The 20,474-nt window shown below is 40.7% G+C and overlaps 2 protein-coding genes across 9 annotated transcripts; both read left to right on the top strand.

The window, feature by feature from the left end:
* The first annotated feature begins 327 nt into the window (after positions 1 to 327).
* On the top strand, positions 328 to 15,648 carry ogt.1 (O-linked N-acetylglucosamine (GlcNAc) transferase, tandem duplicate 1). Of its 5 annotated transcripts, none has more exons than XM_046405838.1 (22): positions 328 to 675; positions 2,713 to 2,893; positions 3,282 to 3,525; positions 4,130 to 4,198; positions 7,577 to 7,693; positions 7,776 to 7,855; positions 8,396 to 8,591; positions 8,682 to 8,822; positions 8,955 to 9,055; positions 10,206 to 10,359; positions 10,730 to 10,831; positions 10,931 to 11,128; positions 11,445 to 11,603; positions 11,796 to 11,885; positions 12,176 to 12,301; positions 12,437 to 12,607; positions 12,731 to 12,847; positions 13,110 to 13,280; positions 13,620 to 13,772; positions 13,852 to 14,104; positions 14,267 to 14,390; positions 14,479 to 15,648. In XM_046405838.1, exons 1-22 carry the CDS (start codon positions 639 to 641, stop codon positions 14,651 to 14,653), a joined length of 3,159 nt encoding a protein of 1,052 aa, XP_046261794.1. In that variant the 5' UTR covers positions 328 to 638; the 3' UTR covers positions 14,654 to 15,648. The 5 variants fall into 5 exon arrangements, with proteins under 5 accessions (XP_046261794.1, XP_046261795.1, XP_046261796.1 ...); XM_046405839.1 differs by having other exon boundaries at positions 329 to 675; positions 10,931 to 11,110; XM_046405840.1 differs by having other exon boundaries at positions 329 to 675; positions 2,743 to 2,893.
* A 438-nt stretch (positions 15,649 to 16,086) lies between these two features.
* On the top strand, positions 16,087 to 20,474 carry gcna (germ cell nuclear acidic peptidase). 4 transcript variants are annotated; one of them, XM_046406978.1, is made up of 13 exons: positions 16,087 to 16,242; positions 16,607 to 16,709; positions 17,189 to 17,375; positions 17,457 to 17,529; positions 17,644 to 17,693; positions 17,829 to 17,895; positions 17,998 to 18,065; positions 18,158 to 18,535; positions 18,644 to 18,809; positions 18,982 to 19,114; positions 19,237 to 19,372; positions 19,533 to 19,737; positions 19,855 to 20,474. In XM_046406978.1, exons 2-13 carry the CDS (start codon positions 16,620 to 16,622, stop codon positions 20,084 to 20,086), a joined length of 1,785 nt encoding a protein of 594 aa, XP_046262934.1. In that variant the 5' UTR covers positions 16,087 to 16,242; positions 16,607 to 16,619; the 3' UTR covers positions 20,087 to 20,474. The 4 variants fall into 4 exon arrangements, with proteins under 4 accessions (XP_046262934.1, XP_046262933.1, XP_046262936.1 ...); XM_046406977.1 differs by having other exon boundaries at positions 16,119 to 16,250; XM_046406980.1 differs by having other exon boundaries at positions 16,131 to 16,242; positions 16,612 to 16,709.

The following is a 20,474-nucleotide window of genomic DNA, read 5'->3' on the forward strand; positions in this document are numbered from 1 at the left end:
AGATTTAACAAAGTGATTGTCCGCTGAACCTCTAAAGCACCAATGCTGTCTTTGTTTAGAACACTCTGTGCTCATTTACACTCAGTGTCACTGCTCTGCACTGCATGTGTTCTTCCGCACAGGATCATTCGTAATCGGTTTATTTTACACGATAGAACGTATAACCCATGGTTAGTGAACAGCACTGCGAGCCCACATTATATGAAATAATGTTTTTATTAATGCGACATTTATTACAATTTTAAACACATGTTTTCTCGTCATGGCGTTGCGCGGATCTAGTTTCTCTTTAAAATTAGTTCCACCCATTTCGCCATTTTATGTTCTGTAGCTGTTTTTTTGTGACGAGCTTCAGTACGGTAGCATAGTTAATGTCCGTTTAAAGTTAGATATTGTAGCGGGATTAGTTGATTAATTAATGCCCAGGTCTGTACTGACCACTGGAAGATCATTATCGCGCGCCGTACGAAGTACAGAAAATCAAAGAGTTTAGGTTAGCAGCCTAGACGCTAGCTTGCCTGACAACGTGTTTGCGCTTCAGCCGAGAAAGACGACGGCTCGTCGTGCATGTTCTCTGAAGCTGTCATCTACCAGAAGACACATTGACGACCACCGCAGAAGAAACGAAGAGCGAGGAGATGGCGGCATCAGTGGGAAACGTGGCTGACAGCACAGGTTCGTTACTTTTATTTAGTTTAACGGAGGACAGGTAACGCAATGTCATCAAGCGGTAACGATGACTCTCATCTCCTTCAGTGCTAAATGCGATCGAGCAGGTGGCTAAAAAGTAATTAATCAGTAATCATTGAAAATCGTAAAGCAAATGTATTATGGTTTCAGCAACATTTTGTCGCATAACTGAACAGGGTGGTTTTGGCAACGTAGGCCCAATCTATACATCTCCTGTCACATATTTAATGTGACAGTCCAGTGGTAACGTAGCTAAGTTAGCATCATTTGAAGCAATTCCTTCATACCCAGTGGATCTCTCGAAATAGTTTTGCGAATGTCTGTTTGAAAATTAACGTTGTGGGTAAGAGTACAAACGTTAAATTGTTGTATTTCCGTATTGGCCTTTGTCTGAAAACGGTTTGCGGTGTATAGCTAGCTGTTAGCTAACATTTAGCCCGAGCGACATCAAGATGTTGTTGTTTTCTCTTCTCACTGGCTGATCAAAAATGGCTTCTACTGTTACTGACGTTACCATCTTTGGTTGCGATAATTTTTAAGCTACAAACCTTTTTGTCATTGACATAATGGAGGTCCCTGCAGCGTAGTACTGTTAAACACTTGGTCCTGCAGACATTAATACTTGTCGCAGGTGATTTTTTTTTTGTCACTGCTTTGGATATTATTCTAAAGGTGATAAGTGGACTGATATGATAGTGGTCGTTTGTGGCATTTCACTGGTTTTTTGCACATTGATTTGATTTATGTGGTTGGACCAAGCCATCCGCAGTGCACACACGCATTATGACGTAATGGTTGGTTGAACGTGGTTTCCTGCGATCGTGTGTGCTTCGGCCATAAATTGACCTGAAGTGACTCTGTAGGGTCATCTGAAGTTAAGATTTTAATCTGTATTGGCAGAGCCTTTGGATAAAATTTGAACAATAATAATATTAATAACGTAACATGACGATTGTAGCAATGAAGACCAGAAACGATCCATACAAGAAGAAGATAGATAGATAGATAGATAGATAGATACTTTATTGATCCCGAGGGAAATTCAAGCATCCAGTATCCCGTTACAGCAGTGTAGGTTAGTCAAAAGTAAGCAAACGAACAGCCAAACAAGGCCTAACTGTTAGTGGGAAAAATAGACTAAACATATGCTAAATAAACTAACATATGCTGCATAAAGTACAATAGAGAAGAAGGTGGCTTATGATAAAATACATACAAAATAATTTCATAATGTACAGCCCCTCATATTTGCAGTTTTTGTAAAATGTGACTTGACAGCTATATGATCAAACTTTTGATTCATACTTTAAAATGTGAAATCCAAAGTGTCACCAGTACTTCTGAATTTCTGCTAGTGTTTCATCCCCCTCCCTGTTTGTTTTGTTTTTTTCATCTCATGCGTTATTCATTTATCCCACCCACCCACACCCCCAGTTTTAGATTGAAAACTTGCTTTATTTTTATATAAAATAGTATAACTAAATATGTTTTACTGATTGACTAAGGAGTCAAGAATTTGTGCAGGACAGCACCCTGCTGCTCTGGAAAAACTAATTTAATCAGCCTCAACAAAGGTTTCCAGCAACTAAAACAGATAAATGTGTAGCATTATGTAGTTTCTTGTCTAATCGGGAACTGCCATCATTTTAAGCTTCTCACTGCCAGTCTTCTGCAGTTGTCTATCATGCATAAAAACACAAATATTAATTGGTGTCATTGGGGGAAAAAAAAAAACACTAAACAAATAGATTTTTTGTGACCCCCACAAATTGAAATCAGAATGTAAATTTCCAAAAATTGGTCATGATTGCAACACTTGATCTTAGTGCTGCCCTTTAAACCATTCCCTTGTTTTTTTTTTTGTTGTTGAGTTCAAATAGTTAGGAATTGTTAGGAATCTGTCATTGACAGCATTAGTGTTTCATCTCTTTATTTTTTGTTTTCATTTGTCTGCTTTAATTTTTTCCATCACTTCTAACATGTTGTTTCCCCCCCCTTCCTTGGGCTGTGTTGGTGCTCCAGAACCAACAAAACGTATGCTTTCCTTCCAAGGGTTGGCTGAGCTGGCGCACCGGGAGTATCAGTCAGGGGACTTTGAGGCAGCTGAGCGCCACTGCATGCAGCTTTGGAGGCAGGAGCCTGATAACACAGGCGTGCTCCTGCTCTTGTCCTCCATCCACTTCCAGTGCAGAAGACTCGACAGGTGAGGCGTGGGGGAGGCTGACTCAACGCACACTGAGCATGTGACATGGAAGTGCGAGCGAATAAAGGGTCTTCTGTGACTTTCGGCGCACCCAGCTGGTTTGGGGAGTCAGATGCAACAACTCAGCTGTTTTCTGGAAATCCTGTTGCTCAATTTAATCTTACTGTGTCCCTTCATGATTCAAACACTGTTTTGGTATTGGCCATACCCTTACTTTGCAGGTGTCTTCAGGTGTTCTTCTTGTTATAGTGTTTACATAATAATCCATGGGCCTTTACAGGCATTTACTTTTTCACCACTTGCACCTTGCTGCTGCTTCTACTCAATACGTCGAGCCAGCAACTCCATTCAAGATTGTGACTGTCCTGTACCCATTCTGACCCTACAGGTCTGCTCACTTCAGCACCTTGGCCATCAAACAAAACCCAATGTTAGCAGAGGCCTACTCCAATCTGGGGAATGTGTACAAGGAGCGTGGGCAACTGCAGGAAGCCATAGAGCATTATCGCCATGCTCTGAGACTGAAGCCAGATTTCATTGATGGATACATCAACTTAGCGGCGGCTCTAGTGGCCGCTGGGGACATGGAGGGAGCAGTGCAAGCTTACGTGTCTGCATTACAGTACAACCCTGTAAGTAACGTGCCTTATGTTGTAATCTTGAAAGAATAACTTAACAGCAGGCTGAAAAGCAGTCTTTTGTTGCCCCTTCTGGTTTAAAATCTGATGCCTGTTTCACTTCAGACCGCACTCAGGATCTCTTGTGTACATATACAGTTCAGGGTGCAACCTGTTGTACCTGTAACCACACCCAACAGTGATTTCATTGTGTCCTTGGCTACACGTGTACTTTACTGAAGCAAGAGGCTTAGTCATACCTGTAGTGAGAGTCTTTGCACCAACAGTTCCAAATTAATCATGTTATAGGCTCCTCCATGCACCTGTTTCCTGTCACATGTTTTGATGCGACTGTTGCTCTCCTCTTTTCTGTCTTTTGCTAGCTGATGTAAAAGGCGTCCCTAACAAAAAAAAAAAAAATCCTAAATCTGAATAGGCAGAGTAAGAATGCAAGTTTTGACGATAAGGATATTCCTTCATCACAAGTATTTATATTGTCACATTTTACTCCGATGATACTTATTTCATCCGAGTGCTTGCTGAACCCTAGCAAACATATTTGGAGTTTAGTTTCAATTATTAACATTAAAATATATATATAAATTTGTGTTTTATCCAGGATCTTTACTGTGTGCGAAGTGACTTGGGCAACTTGCTTAAAGCCCTCGGGCGTTTGGAGGAGGCTAAGGTACGTTACAGCGGGTTGGCATTTGTATAGATGTGTTGTTTGTGTTTGTGTTGTAGTTTTTTTTTTTTTTTCCTTTGTTTTTTTTCTTGTTAATACATTTTTATTTTTAGTGTCCCACCACAAGGCCATAGATGATGTTTCTTTTCCGCCTTTGACATTTTTGAACCAATTTGAGTCCTTTCCCTTCAGTCCCCCCTCAGCCAGGTGAAGGGCAGGAAAAGGTAGCTTTTTCACATTTTTTAAAAACCTTTGGAAGTATTGGACTGCCAGGAATATTCTGCGTTTTTTTTTTTTTTTTTTAATCATAGTGTACAGTTTTTTTGCCAATTGCTTTTTTATAAAGGTTCTTTTTTCCCCCCTTTGGTGTTTTACACTTACTACATTGGTCCACATCATGTGTCATTCTTAGTCCCAATGTCCTTTGCTTTATCCTGACCTTTTACCATAGGTCAGCCTCACCCTCTCAGGAAGAAAGGCTAGAGTTTTAAAATCTTCAAGCTTAAAGTTGAATCTGTATTGTCATTTTTGGACCTCTGCCCATGCATTTCAATATTGTTGATTCTGGAGGGAAAATGCTGGCTCGGTCTTTGAAGAATTTATGAGCTGATAAGAAGCTAGTTTATATTTGCAGTGCAAAAGATAAGATGGTTTCTAACCTAACCACTGTACTCCAGTATTGTTTATCAAGTGCCCAGTGATGAGCTTTTGGCTTCAGCTTGCTGTCAGTACAGTTGCTGCCAGTGTGGGATTGTTAAAGTTTATTCATTTTTGTCTGTATTGGGGGGACACCCTGGGTCAGGTCGGGTCAAATCTGGAGATGTGGAGTTGTCCCACTGGTTACAGGCCATCTTATTTCGTGCTTGAGGGGGGGGAGGAGTGGGGAAGAGCATCATGGAGTCACAAGCTCTCCTGCTCTGTCGCTTCACCCTCCCGCGCGCCTGCTAAGGATTGGTGGAGTGTGCGCGCTCAGAGCTGTCTTCCTGACTGTTGCCCAGTCAGTGCCCAGGCACACCACATAAGTGCTTTTTCATGCACACATGCATTCATTTTTCATCACAATATGGCTGATGACGAAACTTCTCCCAGCTAGTTGTCTGTTATGATATTCCTCATTATTGAATGCATCTTCTAACTGTGTGGGTTTATGAGCGTTCATTTTCGGGGGGGGGGGCTTAAATTTGGTCCAAGTGGTGTCAGGCAGACAGCTCACAATCTGTACTCCACCTCCTGCGTCAGATGCTGGGTTAGAAAGACAGAAACAAGCGCAGCAACAGCGATGACTCTTTTTATTTCAGAGCTGTGGAGGCTTCTAGATACAAATAATTAAACCACAGATTTTTCTCCCTATCCCATTGGCCAGGATTCAAGAATGCAGGCCAGTTTTTTGAACTATTTCATGAAAATGCTAAAAGAATAAAAGAAAAGCAATGATTAATACTTCTTCCCTTTTCCTTCAAATATGTAATATTCCCAAAGAAATGGGATCAGTTCATTTGGGCAAGATCAAGCCAGTAACTGCCCTCCTGTAGGTCAATATGAAAACTGAATTGACTGAGAACTGGAAGCCTGACTATCTTGCTGATAAACTGAACGCATCAAAGCCTTTCTTCCCTCTCAGTTACCCCCAAAGCATTTCTTTTGTTTTCTTTGAAATGAAACATTTAATTGCATGAAAAAAACTAAGAATAGTTTGTTTTAATGTTTGTTGTGATTTCGAAGAAACCAGTTTTATTTCCATATTATCAAAGAATGTATTGTTGGAAAACTTTTACTAACGATCTTGTTTTCTGATTTTGTCTCTTTTGGTTTTTCCACAACTGATATTGTTATTTAGAAGGTTTCAGGTGGGTGACACTATTCCTGCGTAGGTGCCTGGCGGAAAGGAACACTAGGGCAGCCTCAGTCCTCTCCTCTTCTTCCAGCCAGCTGCGGCCACCACTCTGACAAAGTCCAAAAATATGGTAACGGGTTTGTAACTGCCAACAAAAGAAAAACCACCTCACTTCATGCTTGAGCTCCTCTGTCTTGTGGCTTCCTTTGAAGACCAAAAGAAAATAAGTAAACTAAACAAATTACAGTAAGCATTTCTTAAACTATGCTATACTAATTACCCAATTCTGTAATAAGTAAAAAAAGAAACTTGGATTTGGAAGAAATAATCGTGAAAATCAAGTAAGATCCCTCTAACTCTTACATGTTGTTTATTTTTTCCTATTTTGTTTTGTTTTTCCTTCTTTATTTGGAGTTGCAGCGTTCTGATGATGATGATGCAGATAATGCGCTGTGAGTCTGCAGTAGCGCAGGGGCTGCGCAGCGATACCCTTCAAGCAACCAAAAAGGCGGCAAGCGCAAGCATGCGAACCCCCACCCCCACCCCCTCACTCCCTTTGGCCTGTTGGTTGCGGACCTCTCCCCACTCACGACCAGCCTCGCTCCCAAATGCCCCCACATCTCAGATCTCATTGGCTTTAGATATACTTATTTTGAATTGTACAACAAATCCATTTTACTGATTCGGTGTCGAGTAGCTGCTTATTGGCTGTTCTTCTCCAAATGGCCCATGTCTTGAAATCACAGTGTAACCACTGGTTAAAATCTGAACGCCCCCAAAATGCCCCCTTTATTCTGAGATACTTAATGGGAGCTGAGTGTGTGCCAGTCTGGTGTTGCAGGTGACCTGCCAGGGGTTGTTGGTCTGCAGCTGTCTCACCTGGCCATTCAGCGGGCGCAGCAGCGAAGCAATGACTTTTGCCAGGAGCAAGGTCACGCATGCAGGATTATATGGTGCATTGTTGTGGTGATGACAACAGACACTCACCGCGCGCTGGCGTTTGTTGCGCATGCATTACAGGGACCATCACTTGCACGAATTGTCCAGCATTCTAGGTTGTGAGATATCATGCCCACATAAAATACACAGAATTCATGCGGGTGTTTTGATTGAATATATATATTTATATAAGTAGTAACTATTAAATTTACTGCTTTGGGTTATAACTAATCTGTGTTGACATTTTTAGAGGGCAGCAGACTCCCCAATGTGGGTACCACTACATATGGTGAAAATGTGGTCATAACTGAAGAATGAGGGCCTTCGTGTGGGTGTTGGTTGGATCCGCGCAGCGTAGGAAAAAGCAATGCAGCTTAGCGCGGCAGAATTGTGCGCACACGAGCCCATGCTGTAGACTCACTTTTTGCCGTGGTGGAAAATGGTCACTAATTTTGCTTTTTCTGCCCTTTTTGTTTTTTCTTACTTTTATTCTCAATCTTCTATGTTTTTATTTTACAATCCTCTGCCCCTCCTTCTACATACTATACCTCTCCCATTCCACCTCTTCTCCTCCTGTCCTGTGGTTTTTCACTGTAAACCCATTGAAGGCTTGTTACCTGAAAGCCATCGAGACCCAGCCCAACTTTGCAGTGGCTTGGAGCAATCTGGGCTGTGTGTTCAATGCCCAGGGAGAGATATGGCTGGCTATACACCACTTTGAAAAGGTCAGTTTTATCATTATTTTGAAAGATTTTGCAGTCCTGTCCTATGTCACCCCACATCTTTAAGCTTGGTTTCATTTTATAGGCAGTGACCCTGGACCCAAATTTCCTTGACGCATACATCAACCTAGGAAATGTCTTGAAGGAAGCTCGGATCTTTGACAGGTGAGAAACATGTAACCCAATATACCTCCTGTGTTCTTGGTCTATAGTCTGACCTGAGAACTTAACTCCAGCATAATGTAATACTTGTCTAATCCGTTTTGAGTTGTACTTGGTTGAAAACGATATAAGGACAATATGTTTATTGTTCTACCTCATCAGAAGAATTGAGTTTTCTTAATAGATGTTTATTCTGAATGTGATGCCAGCAACACCTTTCAAACAGTTTGAGACTGGGGCAACAAAAGAATATTTTTTTGGAACATTCACAGGTAAACAGGTTAATTGGCCCTCCTTGTTTATCTTTCAAAGCACAACCCTACTACACCTCATGTGCAATTTTGAAGAAATGTAATTCCATCACCTTCTTTTCAGTGTTGTTCTCCGTGGTAATTGTCTAGTTGTGTAAAATGTATGTATGGTTTTGTTAATGCCCATTTTGGTTTGTGAGAACTTATTTAAAAAGATGAATAATAATATTTCAAAAGTGATCTTAAGCATAACTTATATTCACGCCTCATCCACATTATCTTCTGTTTCCAGAGCTGTTGCTGGATACCTAAGAGCCCTGAGTCTTAGCCCGAACCATGCAGTTGTTCATGGAAACCTGGCCTGTGTCTACTATGAACAAGGCCTCATTGACCTGGCTATTGACACCTACCGTCGTGCTATTGAATTGCAGCCCCACTTCCCTGATGCCTACTGCAATTTGGCAAATGCCCTGAAGGAGAAAGGCAATGTAAGCCAGAATTTTATGTGTCCACTTTCTAGGCAGTCTGCATGCAAAAATCTTAAGTGTTTGTTAAGTGACTTTCAGTGTCTCTCTCAGGTGTCTGAAGCAGAAGAGTGCTACAACACAGCCTTACGTTTGTGTCCAACCCATGCTGACTCCCTTAACAACTTGGCCAATATCAAGCGTGAGCAGGGCAACATTGAGGAGGCAGTGCAGCTGTATAGAAAAGCACTGGAGGTGGGTTAGGAGTTTGTTTGTTTTTTTTTCCCCCTGATAAAACTCGATCTCTTTAACCATCACACTTGCTACTAATGTGAGCATGTCACTCTTGAGATGTTGCTCTTAGTAACCTTTTTTGTCTTCCATCAGGTCTTCCCAGAGTTTGCAGCAGCTCATTCTAACCTGGCCAGTGTCCTGCAGCAGCAGGGAAAACTCCAGGAGGCCCTCATGCATTACAAGGAGGCCATCAGGTTTGTAAATCTATGCTACAAGTTTTTCCAGTGCATGGTGTGATGGTGCTCGCCCTTTATTCCTTTTCCATTTTGAATTCTAAGCAAGCTGAGTGGAGTATGAAAAGATGATGTGAGAATACTGCAGACCACTGATTGGTTAGAGAATCATCTCCCTTGATGCACTGTGGTGTTTCATAAAATTGCTGTCAATAGCAATGCAATTTTTTTAAATGGGAAAAAATGACTTAGTATTAAAACTCCAAGGTACTTCTTAAACAATTAAAATGCCTTTATTGTCACTGCGTGGTGACATTGGAGTGTAAAACAGCTGACATGTTTTGGCATTAAAAAGGGTACAGACACGTATAAAATAAAACTCCAGCAGATGGCATTGTTTTGGTACACAATATTTATCAAAGCTCAATTAAAAAAACAAAAACAAACTAAAAAAGCAATGTCAGAAAGTTTGAAAAACACCATCCCTTGACCATCTTCTGTTTTGAGTCCAGTCATTTCCTGGTGAACTTGTACAATCCCTGTGTTTTATACAGTCAGTGTGTAGTAGTTTGTTTTTTCCCCATGGGCAGTCTCAAGTTAATGGTCAGTGGACCATAAAACCCCATTTCCAGAAAAGTTGTGATGCTGTGTAACATTTAAATAAAAACAGAATGGATTCATTTGCAAGCAAACTGTGCTTACCAATAATGGTTTGTGAAACTGTGAGTCCATGTAGTAATATTCTTTTTAAAGTAATGGGTTTCACAAGGTGGTGAACTTCATCCCATCTTTGCTTGTTAACGACTGAGCCTTTTTGAGGATGTTCCTTTCTTGCCCAGTAATGATGTTATCACCTGTTACCCATGCTAACCTGTAAACATGTCACTGGTGTGGAATTCAGAATAAGCAAATTATACTGAAAAAGAAAATAATAATATTCAGTGAAGTGTAAGAGGTACAATGCAGTCTTTGTGCTATATGTGAGTGTATGTCAGAGTATTAGCACAATATCACATTCTAATTTATTTGTTTTATACAGCATTTCTTAATTTTCTTTCATTATAAATTTCATTATAAATGAGATTGTAGATGGATTTTTGTAGATGGACACAAAATAGTCCATTAATTTTGTCATACACATGTAGAAACAGATTTCTTGTCTAATTTTTAGAATCAGCCCCACGTTTGCTGATGCATATTCAAACATGGGCAATACACTGAAGGAAATGCAAGACGTACAGGGAGCGCTGCAGTGTTACACCCGTGCCATCCAGATCAATCCGGCCTTTGCTGATGCTCACAGCAATTTGGCTTCTATCCACAAGGTAGGAATAACTTTTAATTTTTCCTTGAGCATTATTCCCGTTTTTTGGAGTTAATGTGACTGATTGCATTTAGGATTGTCACATCAACAATAGGTCTCTGTTTTGCTCTAGATCACTTGGAGGGCAGCATACTGCAGTACACATATGTTTTTAATTGTAAAAAGTAATGAAATCCCCAATCATTTTTATTTCTCAGTGACACTCAAATTGTATTTGTCCATAACTGTGTACAGTTAGAATTGATCAATAATGGTGGAAATGTTTTTATTAATGGCGGTACGTGCAGATAATGCACATGCATAGTTGGACATTTGTTTTTACAATTTCATGCATTTTGATTTTGTATTCTGATGTATCTCTTGACTATTAGGATTCTGGAAACATTCCAGAGGCCATTGCATCTTACCGCACAGCCTTGAAACTCAAGCCAGACTTCCCTGATGCTTACTGCAACTTGGCACATTGCCTGCAGGTTCATAAATGCTCATATCTTTATCATATTTACAGTGTATGTAATAGTTTTGTGGAATTCTTCTCCTCTTAACTCCTCTTATTTCTGTTGTTCTTCCAGATTGTTTGTGACTGGACAGATTATGATGAGCGGATGAAGAAACTTGTGAGCATTGTGGCTGACCAGCTGGATAAGAACCGCTTGCCTTCAGTGCACCCACACCACAGCATGCTGTATCCACTGTCTCACAGTTTCCGCAAGGCCATTGCTGAGCGCCACGGAAACCTTTGCCTGGACAAGGTACACGCAGTGACCAAAGCAAGTAAACTTTAATTGATTTTTGGGGAGAGGTGGAAGGTGGCTGGTTGGCAGTGGCTGTCTGCGGGGATATGGGGAAGGTAAGGGATGGGAGAGATTCTGGGTGTGTTCAGTTCTTTGTAGAAAAAGAGGTGAAAGGTGGTGAATGGGTTGCTTACAGGGATGAGGGTTGTTTAGAGGCTAGACATGATTTTGGATTAATCAGTGGTTGTTTTTCATGGTTCAGTGTTAGTCTGCCATTGCTATTGTGTGTAATTCAAACTAGAATAGATGCTCCTGCTGTAGCTGCATTCTTACGCTCTTGCTTATTCAACAGATCAATGCACTGCACAAACCTGCTTATGAGCATCCGAAGGATCTGAAGTCCAGTGGTGGACGTCTGCGTGTTGGTTACGTCAGCTCTGACTTTGGCAACCACCCTACTTCCCACTTGATGCAGTCCATTCCTGGAATGCACAATCCTGAGAAATTTGAAGTAGGTGTTATTTATTGTGATTTTAATTCAAGAAATTACCAACTTGGCCTGACAAGTTTGTTATGACTGGTGGTCTTGACTGAAATTGTTGATAACTTTTTTGTTTTTCTGTGTGTGTGTGTGTAAATATTCATGTATGTATACATACTGATATTAACATTTGAGTCTCGTTTATTTCGTTTTTTCACTCAGGTGTTCTGCTATGCACTCAGCCCAGATGACAGTACCAACTTCCGTGTGAAAGTGGTAGCAGAGGCCCATCATTTCACAGACCTCTCTCAGGTAACTGTTTTCTGTTTTTGTTTTTTTGGTTGTTTTTTTTGTTTTTTTTGCCGTTGCTCACTAGCTATTTAACCGTTGCTAACTTGCTCACTTAAAGACAGTGTTATTGCGCGATAAAATAAGAATAATAATTGTGTTAACACACTGTTTTGCCCGGCCCTAATGCGACCCTATTTTATCTTTTTGTCTATTAACCTTTGTAGATATGTAGTTTTAAATTACTGGTAATTTCAGCAAAAAGTGTTGTGTGGGAGATCATTTTTACTGAAATGGGTACATCTCTCCTCCAGATTCCTTGCAATGGAAAGGCAGCTGATCGTATTCACCAGGATGGAATTCACATTCTGGTCAACATGAATGGATACACCAAGGGAGCCCGAAACGAGTTGTTTGCCCTCCGCCCTGCTCCTGTTCAGGTGAGCGCTATCTGTGATTTATCCCCAGCTGCCCCTTGAGGCAAATTAATCTTATCTGCGTTGATAGGAATTTAGAAGAAATACTGGCATTAAAAAAAATGTGCAAATCATTGATTGTTTCTATCCTATTAACAGGCTATGTGGCTGGGTTATCCTGGAACCAGTGGAGCACCATTCATGGACTACATTATCACTGACAAGGAGACCTCACCTCTCGAAGTAGCTGAGCAATATTCTGAAAAACTGGCCTACATGCCAAATACTTTCTTCATTGGAGACCATGCAAACATGTTCCCACACCTGAAGGTTTGTCCATCACATTACTGATTTTGTTTGTTTGTTTCTGTGAGCTGAGTCATGTTTGGGGGAGCAGACATAACATAAAATATAATGTAAGTATTTGTAACATTTTTCTTTTATGACCCACAGAAAAAGGCGGTGATTGATTTCAAGTCCAATGGACACATCTTTGACAACCGCATTGTTCTTAATGGTATTGATCTGAAGGCCTTCTTGGACAGTCTGCCAGATGTGAAAGTGATAAAGGTGAATTTCTTGAACTGCAATGAAGCAAGTCCTTGTTATAGGTGTATTATTGACTCTATAGTTGAGCTTTGGACCTCTAGATGGCACTGTTTGATTATTTGATCATATCATATTTCTGACTTTGAGCCACAATGACAGAGCAGAACAAAACAGTTAATTTGCCATTTCTGTCCTTAAATTAGGTTCATGAGAAAATTGCTCTCTGCTTTCCTATGGTAAAGTTATTGAAATATGTTAAAATAAAATTGTTCTCTGTGACAAGATGAAGTGTGACAACAACCAGGAAGCTGCTGGGGACTCGAATGGAGCTCTGTCCATGCCCGTCATCCCCATGAACACAGCAGCTGAAGCAATCATCAACATGATCAACCAAGGCCAAATCCAGGTCACAATCAATGGCTTCACTGTCAGCAATGGCCTGGCCACCACACAGGTATGTCTAACATCGACACACTTGTCCATGTAAAATGCAAATCTTGTGGGAAATAAAACTTATACAAAACACCAAATGCAGAATGAAAGCGAGAGTGTCATCATTATTTGGCTTGCTGCTTTTCCAGAGCTTCCCAGCAGTCTTGATCAAAATAAGATGGATGCACAGAACTGTTGGTCGCTGGCAATAATAATAGTATGATAACTGACTTGGCTTTTCAAACTGCATATCATTAGCAAAAGGCTCAGGACCATCAACTGTCACACTTAATAACTCTTTAGCAGAAAAGCTTTGATGCCACGCTTCCTTTAAACAATACTACTTTGTCCCCTGTTTCAGATCAATAACAAAGCTGCCACTGGGGAGGAGGTGCCACGAACTATCGTTGTGACAACCCGCTCCCAGTATGGTCTGCCAGAGGACTCCATTGTCTACTGCAACTTCAACCAGCTCTACAAGATCGACCCCCCTACTCTTCAGATGTGGGCCAATGTGAGTTTGATAGGTTTGCTTATAATGACTTCTTTGAGTGTCCTCCAACTCTGACCTTAAAACTGCCCTCTCTTTGCAGATCTTGAAGCGTGTGCCCAACAGTGTGCTGTGGCTTCTTCGTTTCCCTGCTGTGGGGGAGCCCAACATCCAGCAGTACGCTCAGAATCTGGGCCTGCCGGGCTCTCGCATCATCTTCTCTCCTGTGGCCCCAAAGGAGGAGCATGTCAGAAGAGGCCAGCTGGCTGATGTGTGCCTAGACACTCCACTATGTAATGGTCACACCACAGGCATGGATGTTCTCTGGGCTGGAACACCCATGGTCACCATGCCAGGTCAGGACACAACCCTTGGGTTTTAATAGGATGAAAATGTTTGTAACATTGTTAACAACAATGTTACAAACATTTTACGTTCTTCTGCTAAAAATTTGTAGTATCTTTACAATAAATTTCAAGAGAAGGCTGATTTTCTATTGTAAAACCCTCTTTGTAAAGGTGAGACCCTTGCTTCCCGTGTGGCTGCTTCACAACTTAACTGTCTGGGGTGCCCTGAACTAATAGCCAAGAGTCGCCAGGACTATGAGGACATAGCAGTCAAACTTGGATCTGACATGGAATAGTAAGTAGAATTTGATCTGATTTGTTTTGGGGGAAAAAAATTGAAACTGAAGTCTGACACTTTTTTTTTTCTTTTCCCCCTCCTAAAGCCTGAAGATGGTCAGAGCACGTGTTTGGAAGCAGCGAATCTGCAGCCCCCTTTTCAACACCAAGCAGTACACAATAGACCTGGAGAGGCTCTACCTGCAGATGTGGGAGCACCACAGCAGTGGCAACAAACCTGACCACCTGGTCCAGACAGTAGAGACCAGTGAGAATGCCTGAACTATGAGCACCCTGATTTCCCCAACCACATCCAGCCCTCCCCATCCTTTTGTTTTTTGTTTTTTTTTTTTTGTTTTGTTTTTTTTTAAGCACCCTAGCTTGGAATGATTCGTTTTCACTCGGGCCTCCTCCTGATGGTCTCAATTTCTCTCATACTGTTAATGGGACTCTTTATTTGTAAAGGAGCCAACAGATGTACACATTTAGCCCTCATCATGTTTGTTGTTACATCACACATCTGCATTTACTGAGCTAGATTGAGCCTGAGACTTTCAGGACCTCTTCTGAGACTCTTGTCCTAAAGCAGTATATCTGGTGAGCATGAGAGGATTGTGAATGCCTTGCTTACCCCCTCACTACCTGGATCTGTGGATTTTTTTTTTTCCCCTCAGTGTGCATACAGGACTAATTGCAGATTGTGGAGGGAATGCCCAGCCATCATTACTTGTTGATCTATTTATAGATGGATTAAGAGTGTTGTGTGTTTTAAAAGGACAATGTTGCACCATGAACATTGTAACTGACTCAAGTTTCATCAGCTTTAACATGCAATTGTTAAACATAGGTTGCAACTGCTCTTTAGTTTGTCTGAAACTGTTATTAAATCACTGAGAAGAGTAGATGTTTTGAGGAACATGGTCTATATGAAGACTCCTTCTCCTCACCCAAATGCCAACTTTTATTAATTTTGTTGTCAAAGAATATGTTCAGTAGCTGTTGTCCTGTTTGATGTCACATTATCCTTGTAAAAATGATTGGACAAAGCTGAACAAAGGAGTTTAATTGGAAAGGGTCTAAATTTAAGTTAAGATGCTTGAGCTATTCACAAATTGATCTTGTGTGGGATTTTTAAAAAAAAAAGAAATCAAACCAGGAACAGCGCGGTAAGTATTTTCTAAGCAGTTTTTCTTTTTGTATTGTTCTTTAACTGTTTGCTGTCAATGATGCCATAAGGCTCTAAATATACTAAAAAAATAAAGAGATGGCAAAACTTACCTGGCTTTCGCATTCACTTGATTCAGTTGTTGATAGATGGCAGAAAATATTCTTTTTCTTTGTTCTGAAAGCATCTGATGGGTGTTCACATGTGGATGCACTGTAATGAATTACAAACTTGTGTTTTTTTCTGCTCTTTTGGCTTATGTGAATTGATTGGAACAGTAAAACATAAATGTTTAATTACGTGTTAAGGTATATGTGCTCTCTATGCTACTGCTTTTTCATATTCATATGTACTTGTTAATCAGACCAGTAAAGGAACACGTATTTTACCTTTTACTTAGAAATTGTATCAAAATTATAAAGGTAAAAGTCCTGCATAAAATTGGAACTAGATAGTTTGAAATGAAATGCACAAGTCCCTCAAAACTTAACGGGACAAAATTCGAGTAAAGGTTCTTATAATGTGTCCCTTTCTCAATTCGTCATTAAGGTGTGGGCGGGGACAGAATGTCACATGTCATTCGAAAGACGCTCCGATTGGTCGAGTATTTTGTGACAACTTCCGGCGTAATGGAGCGCAAGATTTGAATTTGCTTTTGTTTGGCTTCGTCTGTAACTCTGTTTTTACAAGAAGAGAAGCGTGTTTGGTAATAACTTATGAAGTGTATTATGTTTCAGTTTATATCCTTCAAGAAGTTCATGCAATGTGTCTTAATGGAAAACACTGAACAGCTTTCAAAAAGTTAGCTTTAGGCAAACATGGCTAGCAAGTTAACGGTAACGCTAATGTTTCTGGCTAGAGTAAGCTAACGTTTTGTAGCCTGTGTTGCTCTCGAATTGAGTTTTTGCATGAACTGACAAAAATTGAGTGGTCAAACCTAATATAATTTATTTTCAATCTTAATTTATGCATTTAATGTCAGTTTACTATCTTCTAAATCATGCGTTGGACGTTAGTCCTGGGGTTTAAATTTTAAATGGCTGATGTTAGTTTGTGTACCGTTTTCACAGAGCAGAGGGAACTATGAATGCTGATACCTGCAAATTATTTGAAAGAGTTGCTCAAAAGATGGGATGGGCCGATGAAGGAGGACTGGACAGAGCAGAAAAAAAGGTTTGTTGCAAATCTCACGAACCTGCAAACAGTACAACGTTACTAACCCTTCGGGGATAAATAAAGGAATTCTGATTATACTTTAAATAAAGATAGGTGTCAATTGGGTTCCTGGGAGAAATACCAGCTCACAAGCCTAAAAAGTACAATGGGAACAATTAGTTGATCATTTGCCTGACAGTCGATAAATGTGCAACTTTTTTGGGAATTGCTTTAGTCGTTTTCTCTAGCAAGAATGGAAACATTCGGCTGTTTCGGCCTCTTAAAAGTGATCATCTGATGCGTTTAAAAATCATATCATAGCAAACTGAATATCAAATCAAAGTAAGTAAGTTGAGTAGTTGTAAAATTTATTACATTTTTAAAAAATATTTTTGACATTTCGTTGACAAAACGACTAATTATTTGCAGGCCTTTTTAAATGCTGAAAATGCTTGCACAAGTTAAAATGGCGATCTGTCTGTCTTCATTGTTTATAGCTGCTAAGCTCAATCGGCAAGCATCGTCATGCTGCCACAAGTGCTCATCGATCTGTGGATCCATCAGCCTCAGCCGTTCAACTATCTGACAGTGAAGATGATCCAGACAAGGAGAACCAGATCTCAAGGGGCAACAATTACAGAAACACATCTTTGATTGAGTCTAGTGATGATGACTTTGATCAATGTGAGTTAAGTTGTACGAATTTTGTATATTGTATGTGGCTCAGCTTGGAAATACACTCATTTGTTTATTTTTATTTCCTAGTTCTTGTGGGAAAGGCCACACCGAAAGCTAAACCTACACCACTGACACCGTGCAGTGCTGCAGAGAAAGGCAGGTATGGACATGGGATGCCCTGCAAATGTTTTCTTGAAGAAACACATTGTCTTGTTTCTGGTTTCCGTTTCACCTCTCATTTGTTTTGGTCATGATTGTTTAACTTCTGTTTTAGTTCGAATGTACTTGTGATGAGCTCGGACGATGATGGCAGTTTTGAGACATGTAAGTTGCCTTTTTTTGCTGGTGGTTACAGTCTGTATCTGTAATCAATTTTAACACTGCGTGGATGATGGCAGAAACATTTTTATACCGTGTGTCACATTTTTCTTCCACATATCCTCATTTTGCACATGGAAGTTCTACAACGAGTGAAAACACCTATTGCTAAGCCTAAGAAAACATCAGAGAGTGGGAGTGGAGATAGGTGAGTTTCTGATGAGTGTTTTTTTTTTCCTCCAAATGCATCCTTACTATCTGGAAAACTCTCTTCTGACAAACATCTGTTTTGCCTTTATTCTCTCTAAAGCCTCAAAAATTTCATAGTGGATGACTGCTCATCAGACGATGACTTTGACACAAAATCATCCTTTAAAGGTAATTCCGAATGACCTTATCCGTATTATATTTCGAGGGAAAGCAACACAGAACTGTGCTGGTGTAACAGTGATGTGTCCACCGTTTTGCAGTGGCTACGAAGCGCACTACTCCAGCAGCCCAGCATCCACAGAGGAGACCGCTGTCTCAGTGTGACTCCCCGGTCTTTATTAGTGACAGTGATGATGATGATAATATTGTGGTCAAGAGCACTTGGAGAACTCGTCACTCAAAGCCCCTGCCAAAGGCTAAAATCAATAGTGGTGTGCTGGGTTACGAGGAGGATGGCTCGCCATCACTGCCTTTCTCTTCTTCTCTGACATCGCTGGCCTCTCCCAAGCGCACTTTATCAGCACCTTCTAAGCTGGATGAATCTGCCAGTTCTGAGGAGGAGTTCACATCCTTACTGGACAGACTGAAAAAGAAAAACAAGTTCACTGGCACTTCATTCTCACCCAAGAACACGCACGGTAACTGCTTTATTCGGGCTCTTGCATTTTAACAGTCTCTAGCATTTGTTTTCATTCTAGTTGCAAGGTGCTGATGTCTTTTTTTATTTGCTTTGTTTTTGGATATAGAATGTATTAAGGACCCTCCTGTGTCAGTCCCTCTTGTTAAAGGATTTAAAAAACCAGCCCCTAAATCATTAGGGGAAACCTCTCTGCAGGTTAAGACACCAGGAAAATCCACATTCTTGAAGCCTACAGTCAGTCAGACGGAGCCCAGACACGGCCCCACCAGCAGGTACTGTACATCTGTTGACCAGTTTTTATGTACAGACTTGAATGTTGGCTAAGCTATTCCAAAGTTTTAATGATTTATTGTGTAAGGTGCCTTTTATTAGTGTGTTCGTCATGCATTCAGTTTGTCTTTCATACACTCTAGTCTTTAGTTCACCTCGTTTGCTCTCTTTTAGGGTAGCATTGTGTAAGACCCCAGGGTGCTTTTTGCAGTCCTTATCAAACTCTGGCACCTGTTTTAAGCAGAAAAAAGAAGAGCTCACCCGCAAGCTCTACCAGCTGTACAACACCAGCGTGTTTGATGGCAAGGTGATGAACCACAGTTTTTTTTGTCTATTGATTCAGTTAAAGTTTTTAGAAAAGTCATCTGTTTTTGAATGTGTAAATATTTTTTTTTAAACATATATTACCTTGTCTGACATGATTTTTAGCTCCCTGTCAATATGTCTGTGACTTGGAATAAGAAGATGAGGAAAACTGCTGGGTACTGTGTCACAGGGCAGGAACGAGGGGGAGGGAGCCGCTATGCCCGCATTGAACTGTCAGAGAAAGTCTGTGATTGTGCAGGTAACATCTCAGTTAAGCCAAATACACTAAAGTTATGAAGTATGTCTGCTTGAAAGTCCCTTAGTGCAGATATGTAATGTCATCCTCATCAATGGTAAAAATTTTCATGTGTGTTTTGATTGAATGTCTTCATCACATCCTCGTTGTTACACCCTGTTAGATCGTCTCAGGGACACTCTGATTCATGAGATGTGTCACGCTGCAACTTGGCTTATTAATGGTGTAAGGGACGGCCATGGGAACTTCTGGAAGCTGTATGCTCGCAAGGCCACGGTGGTTCATCCTGAGCTGCCAATGGTCACTCGCTGCCACAGTTATGACATCAAGTACAAATTCCAGTATCAGTGCACCCGCTGCCAGAATATGTACGTCTGACTTATTTCAAATTAATTGAAACCACGAACCTCATTTGTTCTTTGTTATTCACCTTGCGTTTATAGACTGGTGTATTAATCTGTACACTTGATTATGATTCTTCACAGGATTGGACGTCATTCCAAGTCACTTGACACACAGAGGTTTGTGTGCGCCCTCTGCACAGGACAACTGGTCTTGCTGACGCCCTCCAAGCCCCGGGCTCCCACACCTTTTGCCAACTTTGTCAAAGAGAACTATGGGACTGTACGACAGGAGCTTGCAGGACAAAGCCATGCGGAAGTGATGCGTAAACTCAGTGCCGACTTTGCCTCTAAAACTAAACTCAGTCAAAGCTGAGATCTTGGCGTTCACTGTACTTCGGGCCATGGACTGAACTGCACAACCACAGGAAACCTTTTGAAATATTGAAATACCACTGTTGACCAGTCTTACAATTGAGCAGCTGTGATCATTGGATCTGCTTTAACTGGAAAAACTGAGCCAAAACAGCAAGTTTGTGTGTGTGTGTGTGTGTGTGGATAGTCGGTGTTGTACAATGAATTATTTCACACTGTCTGTCTTTCCTGTTATTTAAAACATACTGGAGATCAGTTTCTTAAGCAGTTAACATTGTATAATACCAATGTAAAAGTACGAATAGATGCATATGTATGTGTTTTTATATTTGGCTGTTTTGATTTTTTTCTTATAAATTCTAGAAATAAAGTTTCAATGTGTGACTCCA

The sequence above is a fragment of the Scatophagus argus genome, chromosome 12, assembly GCF_020382885.2.
Source record: "Scatophagus argus isolate fScaArg1 chromosome 12, fScaArg1.pri, whole genome shotgun sequence".
Lineage (NCBI taxonomy): Eukaryota > Metazoa > Chordata > Actinopteri > Scatophagidae > Scatophagus > Scatophagus argus.

Bases quoted from the DNA above. Each gene is read 5' to 3' on its own strand.
- ogt.1 (XM_046405838.1), top strand. From the start codon at position 639: ATGGCGGCATCAGTGGGAAACGTGGCTGACAGCACAG. The intron at 9,056-10,205 runs GTTTGTAAATCT...TCTAATTTTTAG, and splicing joins CATTACAAGGAGGCCATCAG to AATCAGCCCCACGTTTGCTG. The intron at 13,281-13,619 runs GTATGTCTAACA...CCCCTGTTTCAG, and splicing joins ATGGCCTGGCCACCACACAG to ATCAATAACAAAGCTGCCAC.
- gcna (XM_046406978.1), top strand. From the start codon at position 16,620: ATGAATGCTGATACCTGCAAATTATTTGAAAGAGTTGCTCAAAAGATG. The intron at 17,376-17,456 runs GTGAGTTAAGTT...TTTATTTCCTAG, and splicing joins TGATGATGACTTTGATCAAT to TTCTTGTGGGAAAGGCCACA. The intron at 18,536-18,643 runs GTAACTGCTTTA...TTTTGGATATAG, and splicing joins CTCACCCAAGAACACGCACG to AATGTATTAAGGACCCTCCT.